This window comes from Kryptolebias marmoratus, linkage group LG5, assembly GCF_001649575.2.
Source record: "Kryptolebias marmoratus isolate JLee-2015 linkage group LG5, ASM164957v2, whole genome shotgun sequence".
NCBI classification, from domain to species: Eukaryota; Metazoa; Chordata; class Actinopteri; order Cyprinodontiformes; family Rivulidae; genus Kryptolebias; species Kryptolebias marmoratus.
In genome coordinates, this window is record NC_051434.1 from 161,843 (window position 1) to 170,145 (window position 8,303).

Below are 8,303 nucleotides of genomic sequence, written 5' to 3' on the forward strand. Positions count from 1 at the left end.
TGTCAGTGTGTGTGTGTCAGTGTGTGTGTGTCTGTCTGTCACAAACAGGAATTTATTCCTCAGATTTGGAGTCTTTGTTCGGAACAAAAGAGTTGGCAGCAGAACTTCATTCCAGGCTGTTCAAACCACCCCACCCTGAAACTGGGCCTGGACTGGTTCAACGTGACCCGGAGAACCTGCAGGAGCAGCTGCTGGGGTCTGAAGGCCGAGAACTGATGGACAAGTTCTGGTTCCGTCAGCCCTTCCTCAGAAAGCTGATCTGCTGACAGAAAGGTTTTAAACACTATTGGATGGACAAGCTCTTAAACAGGACAAATAGATTAAAAAAGATTTTTTCTCCTTGGCCCATCAGATCACTAAAAGCAAATCATTTTAAACTAAACAGATAAATATCTAATTTGTGCAATACATTTTATACAGTTTTATTTTATTTATGACATTTATTCTGTGCAATAACCTTTTAATTATCTTAAAACCTCTATTTTCTATTTAATATTTACTGTGGTGTGTTCTATAATGTTTGTGATGTGCATTCTGAGTCTCAATGTTTATTTTATGATGCACCATTTTCATTGCAGCAATTTTGCTGAGCTATAAGCAAAACAAAGTAATTTTACCCTCTGAAAGAAGTTTGTGGTCAGGATTTCAAAACAAAAGCTGAGGTTTTTGTGTTTTCAATCAAATCTTCCCTGAGTTTTCTGCGAGTCATTAGAAAAGAAACTGATTTGAAAGAAAAGCTGATTTCAGCAGAATTCAAACACAAACCAAAGTTGTCTTTTCCTTCAGCTGTGAACATATTTGAAATGTTTTTACCTCCTTCTGTTTCTGCACCTTCAAACTGATCTGTGACAAATCAGAGACAGAAGCTACATTTAATCTAATGAATTCTCCTGTCCCACCATGCTACTCCAAAAACAACAAACGGTGTCCATGCAGATCCTGCCTGAAACTCCCACATCACCTTCTTCTCTGAAGACCACCAGGAATTCAGGACTTCCTTCGTAATTATGTAACTGATAAAATGCCAATGTTCTGACGGATAAACTGTGCAAGAAGTGGAAAGTCTGTGGAAAAGCATTTGAACAAATGTTGAAAAGACAGCTGTGTGAGACATCAGTCTAAATTGAACATTGTGTGATAAAATCTCCTCTAATCATCCAATTTAATCTGTGATTGTGTAAAAAGCAATAAAGATCTCAAAATTCCAGTTCATTTATGTAAAGTCCAACAATGTTCTGTAACCAAAAGAGCTCACTGTTCACAAGACATTTTATTAGGATTTCTGTTGGTCAGATGTATAAATGTTTGGACTGCTGTGATTAATCTTTTCTTTTCTTTACATAAAATTAAAACCTTTGCTCAGATGGTTACGGGTTGGCACTGACATTAAAGAGTATAAATAAACAGAACAAACAATCAGAGCCTCAATCTTTTTGTGTTGGTCTATTTTTTTCAATTTGGTTTTGGTTTTGAATGTAATGTCTGAGCTCTGAAGCGTGAGAAGATCATCATCATCATGGTACACAAAGACCCCCAAGGGGTTCAGTCAGTCACAGCTGAATAGACTAATTGTTGAACTCCAAGTTTCCCCCAAAGAATTTTCTTGTTCAGACAAGTTTCTGATTTCATTGAGTTGCTCAGAGGAAAACTAAATGACTTCTTTAAAGTCTGAGACTTTCATCTTCAAAACACAGATGAGACGTAAAATGGTAATCTTGATTTAAATTTTCTAAATCAAAACATTAAATAAACCCTTGAAAATACTTTGACTCATTAATCTCCCAGTGTTGGCCACGAAACCTGTTTTATTCTAAAATGTCCTGACAGGTTCAGGGCTGAAATGGTCAGCAGGAAATTATTTGATTACAACCCAAATTCTGAATAAATCGGGACGTTGTGTAAAATGTAATGTCTTACGGAGGATTCTAGTTGTTCAACAGTCCTGTGTTTTAAAACCTGTAGATATGCTCAGCAGCCACTTTCTTAGGTACACCTCACTGCACCTGATGTGGTCTTCTGCTGCTGGAGACCATCTGCTTCAAGGCTGGACATGTTGCATGTTCAGAGATGGTATTCTGCAGGCATTGCTTGGAACAAGTGATTATTTGAGGTACTGTTGCCTTTCTGTCATCTCAAACCAGTCGGCCAATTCTCCTTTGACCTCTGGCATTAATGTCCCTTAAATCCCCTTTCTTCCCATTTCTGATGCCCGATTTGAACTTCAGCAAGTTGTCTTCCCCACATCTACATGCCTAAAGGCATCAAGTTGCTGCCATGTGATTGGCTGATTAGCTATTGAAGAAGAGTACCAATACAGTGGCCAGTGGATGTGCTTTTCTGCAATGATGGTGCCTATCCAGATGTGTAAGCTGCCTGTGCCAGAGGCACTAATGCACCCCCAAACCAACAGAGTCACTGTGTGCTGATAAGAGACTAGAGGGTCCCTCTCCTCCCTGGTTTGGACCCATCTGACCTCAGAACAGTTCTCCTCTTTGCCTCAGTCCATTTGAAATGAGCTTTGGTCCAGAGAATATGGCAGCATTTCTGGATGGTGTTCATATCTGGCTTCTTCTTTGCCTGGTAGAGCTTTAAGCAGCATTTATGGACGGCACGGTGAACTGTGTTTACAGACAATGATCTGATCCCCCATGCAATGATGTCCAGAACAGAACCAGGCCTGGTGTAACTGATCACGTGACCTTGATAAGCGTTCTGACACGCATCAAGAGGGAGTCAGAGACGGATGTAGTGGAGAGAATCCGGTCATTTTTCAAAATAAATGTCGTTCAGACTCCAAAAATAAAAAAATGGAAATACTGTAAGTTAATTATTCTTTCTGTGCGGCCCGGTACCAAATGACCCACAGACCGGTACCGGTCCGCAGCCCGGGGCTTGGGGACCTCTGCTCTAAACCATCAGATGTGCTTCACCACAACAAGTGAACATCTGGCACCCTCTGCTGGAGTATCTATCTACCAATTCTTTCTTTTATTATTATTTATTTTTCTCCTGTAACCAAAATTCAGGTGAGTTTTCAGAAAAAATCTTTGTGACATAAGCTCAGCTGGATGATCAACCTGCTGCTTCCTTCCATCAGAAACTAAATCCTGAAACAAAGCGACAGCAGGTGAAAAGGCAGCTGATCAGTGCAACCCCTTTTTAAACACCATGAGTAACATCAACCTCTGCGGACCAGAAACATCCAGGCTTCTGACAAACCTCAATCCGGAGAGTTTTAGTTCACATCAGATGGATCTGACATGTGAAACTCCTAACAGCGAAGCATGGAGGTGGGAGTATGATTACATTGATACAATAACGAAACCAGAACTCAAAATCTCTTTAGCCTCCATGTTCAAGAATCCATCATCAGAAACATGATGATTGGTTCTGATTCTGAATGTCATGTCGAAGTTCTGAAGTGTGAGAAGCTCATCTTCATCATCATCATCATGCAGAAAGACCCCCAAGGGGTTCAATCACAGCTGGATGTTTAAAGATTCATCACAACAGAAAAAATCTAAGTTAAAGTCAGACATGAAAACTCCCACTGCACATGAACACATCACACATTTTCACAGGTAAAGATGGAGTTTGTAGATGATCCATTTGGACCACAGCTCCTCACAACAACAGACTGAAAGAGAAACTTCTAATCCTGAATATTTTTCTTATTTTATCTTCAACACACAGATCAGACATAAAACAGTAATCCTAATTTAAATCTCCTGAATCAAAACATTAAATAAACCTTTGAAAATATTTTGTCTAAATAGAAGGAAAATGTTGGTTCAGGGCTGAAACAGTCAGCACGAATTTATCTTAACATTTGTTCTGAAACTAAACAAGAAACTAGTTTAACAGTCGTCTAACGTTTAGCCTACTGCATTCAGACACTAAACTTAGGACATTTCATTTATGCATGAAGAGACAAAAACTGAAAAAAAAAATCAGTTTGGACTCAATCTCAGCTGGAATGTTAAAAACTGAACTGATCTGCTAAAAAGTCAAAGAACTAAAATCCTGACAGATTTTTGAATCAGCTATTTGATGTTTCCACCTTCCTATTCTTTACATTCTATATGAGGTAAAAACAATTCATTTTAAAGGTTTTTCATTACAGATGATCACCCAGTGAAAGTATTTCCACACCTTTGTAAATTCTATAAAAAAAAGATTTTATTTCCGGAACAAATGTGTCAAGTGTCAGAGGATATACCTAGGTGTGTGTAAAAGCAGAATAAAATCAGGTTGAATGAAGCTGGAGGTGTCAAAGAAACAAGCCCTGAGTTCAGAAACCAAAAACAGCATAAAAGCTGGACAAACACCATGTTTCCAAACTGAACTCAGTTGCTCTGACCTTTGACCTGGGCACAGTGGTGTAGACAGAAGAGGACTTCTTCACTGAGGTGACGGGTTGAGCTTCCTTCCCCTCTGCAGCTCTGAGAGAGACACAGAACATGGACTGTTATTAATTATAATTTAATCAGCTCTACAGGAAATAAGGATTTATTCTGAGGGTGCTGGTAAGAAGGTGGACCTTTGGGTAAACTGGCTGTGAAGGAATTGTTGCAGAAACTTCAGCTTGCAGTGGAAGTTAAATCCCTGTTCTGAGGGGAGGGGAACTTCCTGATGATGACGAGGAGGAGTCTCTTAATATCCATGATGAAGAAGTCTAAAAAAAGCTATTAAGCTGCTGTGGTTCTGCAGTTTGGATATAGTTCATATAGAATATATTCACAAATATTTTCATTTATCTGGATTTTTCCTTTGGTATCACATAAAAACCAGTCAAACCTGATGGAGCCGTTTTTACTCAACATACTAGAAATAAAGAAACATCTGGTTCCACATTTTTACATACATTTCACTGAGGCTATTTAGGCCATTCTGTTAAAACCTATCAAAAAAACATTCAAAGATCTCTAAAAATAAGAAAAAAAATGAATTCAGTTTAATAATAAAAACATCTGTGAGTAGCATCTCCGTCACCTGTCCTCGCTGACCCATTTCCTTTCAACAACTGCATGAAAGCGGAAGCTGAGAGAGAAGCAAACAGTGTCACATGTCCTCCTGTGTGTGCGCTGACAATGTACACACCCTCCTGTCCCCTTACACACAAGGTGAGGAGTGTTCAGGGTCATGCAGCTGCAGAAGGACACACAGATTAAAGGATGAGTCTCTTTGTCTCACTTTCTCAGTGTTTATGTGTCAACAGGAAGCATGAGACGTTTCATGTGACAACTTTCACTGAAACAACCTCACTCCAACAGAATGTGGCTAAAGGATGAGGGGTTTCCCACTTCAGGAGGGAAAAATGAAGCTGAATGGTTTTTGGAGAAGAAAACAGCGAAAACTAACCAGCTGTTCTGTCAGGACATCAGGTGGTTGTGATATTAGTGCAGGACAGGATGTTGGCAGAAACATGACCCCATTTCACACAGTTCACACATTGTTATGAAAAAGTTCCTATTTTATCTCCATCTTTCCCAGTTTAATTAAAAACTAAGATTCTACAGAACAAAGTTTGTTCAGTTTTATGGCTCGATAATATTTTCTGCATCAGCTCAGAGAGTTTCACTTCTTATCTTAGGAATTTTTATTTATTTTTCCTGCAAAAGGTGTTCAGGTCTGTGAGAATATTCAGCACTGTTGGTTTGTTTGACTAAAGGGTCAACCCAAATCCTGCAGATAGACTAACAACAACTCTAACTCAAAGCAACATTTACATCTCTGAGATGTTAAAGGTCTACAGCATCATGTTCAACACTGACAATGTTATATAAACTATATCTCAGTTCTAAGAAAAGAAACACAGATTTTAAACCTTTTTTTAACTGTAACAATTATTACTGTGTTCTCTCAGGACATTAGGTTATTGTGACATTGGTGCAGAACAGAAAACTGCTGCTGCAGAAGCAGTTAAAGGACATCGATGGTCAGTTTGAACTGCTCCAACAGTCTGTTTTCTCTCAGAACTGCATTTTTTCAGTCCTGTCGCTGCCTGAAAACCACTCAGACCTTCTTCTCAGCAGAGTCTTACAGAGTCTGATAGGAACTGACTGCTTTAGAAAACTCTGGAATCTGAACCAGGCCCTCCTACTAATGACTGGAAACAGCCAGAACAACCTGAAGAAACCCAAGTTTTACACAATGTTCTGATTTTTAATTCATCTAAAATAAAAGCAACATCAGACCAAAAATCTGACAGAATTCTTCTGCTTTAAACCTTTTATATTCAGCTTATTTATTTCTGTTGTATTGAAAGTAAAAAAAAAATTTGGAGCAGGGGTGCCTAAACCTTTGCATGGTGCTGTTTATTTTTTGAGCAAACACTAAAACCGGATCCACCTTGAAGGAACAAGTGGATCAAATTCATGTGATCTGCTGAAAACCTGCTCCACCCTGCACAAGGAAACCCTGGGACTGAAGATTTACAGAAAAATAAATTAATCTGTGAGGTCAAAAGGTCAAATGGAGATATTAAAAACAGCTAACATGTTTCACTATCAATAACTGAACAAGAGACAGGACTGAAGAAAGTCTTCATCAATGAGAAGAAGGCGGGAGAGTTAAAGAATCATGTTCAGACCTTCACTGCTGGTCTGCACGTCTGCAGGTCTGCACATCTACACGTCTGCACAGCTACAGGTCTGCAGGTTTGCAGGTTTACACGTCTGCAGGTCTACACGTCTGCAAGTCTGCACGTCTACACATCTGCAGGTCTTCACATCTACAGGTCTGCAGGTTTGCAGGTTTACACGTCTGCACGTCTGGAACATCCAGTTTTCAGAAAGAATGAAGAAGTAGTTCAGAGGTCAAAGGTCAGTTTATGCAACAAGTTGTAAATCAAAGCCAGCTGACATGAAGATCTGTTGTGAAACAAAGGACATTTTAAAAATGTTTCCGCAGAAACAAAGCCTCAGTTTGTTCTGGTGATGGGTTTTTCCTGAATGCAGCAGGTATGCAGAGAGGCAGGTTTGTCTCCATGAAATCCACAGGAGCTCAGAATCTGGGTGTGTTTCACCTGTCAGAGTCCTGCTGAGTCAAACACAACAGACCGCAGAGTTTATCGGAATCAGACCCAAACCAGAGCCAGTCTTCTGTCTGGACTTCAGTCCATCTGATCTCATGTTTAATGTCAACAGCAGCTTCACCTTCATAGGCATCCACTTAATCTGTGGCTCACAACCTGAGAAACTCCTGTTCTGATGATTCACATCTTTCTACAGCAGAGGTTTAATGTCCCCATCCAGGACTTCAGCACTCAAACTGGAATGTTTTCAATTTAATAAAAAAAATGAAGGAATAGATTAGAAAACATGTAACACAAATGTTTGTTCACATCTTTTTCAATCCAGAATAACAGATGAAAACAAATCTGTGACAATGGCTCAGAAAACGTCTCCATCAGTGGTTGAGGCGTTGCTGGGCTGTTCCTGGGTTCTGATGCGGACCGTGCAGCTGACAGAGGTTCTAGTATCAGACTGTGTGTAAATAAAAGATTAAGTGTGTTTGAGTTTAAAATAATTAATAAATAAGCTCATATTCCTGCAGAAAGACATTTATTTGAAGGTCTTTGTTTGTTCAAAATGTTTGAAAGTTCATCAGCCAAAGCAACAAAGCATCGTTGGTTCTGATCCGGAGCTGGTGTTTAATATTCCTAAATGTGGTTTGATCTGTTTGTTCAGCAAACGTCACTCTTTACACATGAGCAGATGTTTAGTGTAAATGTAAACAGAGGACAAACTTTAGCACTCCAACCGATCCCTCATGATCATCTCATCCAAACTTTAAGTTGAAATCAGCTGAAAGAAGAACTCAGAGTTTTAGGGTAAACTTACTCTGAGTTACCACGAAACGCAGGATTAACTCACTCTGAGTTCTTTAAAACATTAAACATTAAAACCTGATCTGGTCATGGAGGTTGCCTACACCATCTGTGCTTGAATTAGTTGAACTCTGAGGTTGGTTTAGTTGCAGTCCTGGTAATGTAAATAATATCCTGATGGGTTAAAATAAAGAAAGGGGACTTCTTGTGCCTGAAATTAAACAAATAATTGTTACATATATAAATCTAAAAACAGACTTTTTATTTCTACCTGAACCTGAGTGAAAAGGTTCCTCTGCTTTCAGTGACAGGAGCTTTTAGAAAAAGATCCAACATGAACCAAGCAGGTCAACCTACAGAACTTCACCCACAAAGTGACCAGAACCAAGCAGCGGGTGAACCAAGCAGCGGGTGAACCAAGCAGAAGGTGAACCAAGCAGAAGGTGAACCAAGCAGAAGGTGAACCAAGCAG

The 8,303-nt window shown here is 39.4% G+C and overlaps 1 protein-coding gene across 1 annotated transcript in view; it reads right to left on the bottom strand.

Moving 5' to 3' along the window:
* Positions 1 to 8,303, bottom strand: part of crybg2 (crystallin beta-gamma domain containing 2) — a 39,152-nt gene that overhangs the window by 27,380 nt on the left and 3,469 nt on the right. Inside the window, exon 2 of the mRNA XM_037975692.1 lies at positions 4,361 to 4,442. Within this exon, the coding sequence (XP_037831620.1) occupies positions 4,361 to 4,442 (82 nt within the window). The remainder of the gene's footprint in view (positions 1 to 4,360; positions 4,443 to 8,303) is intronic.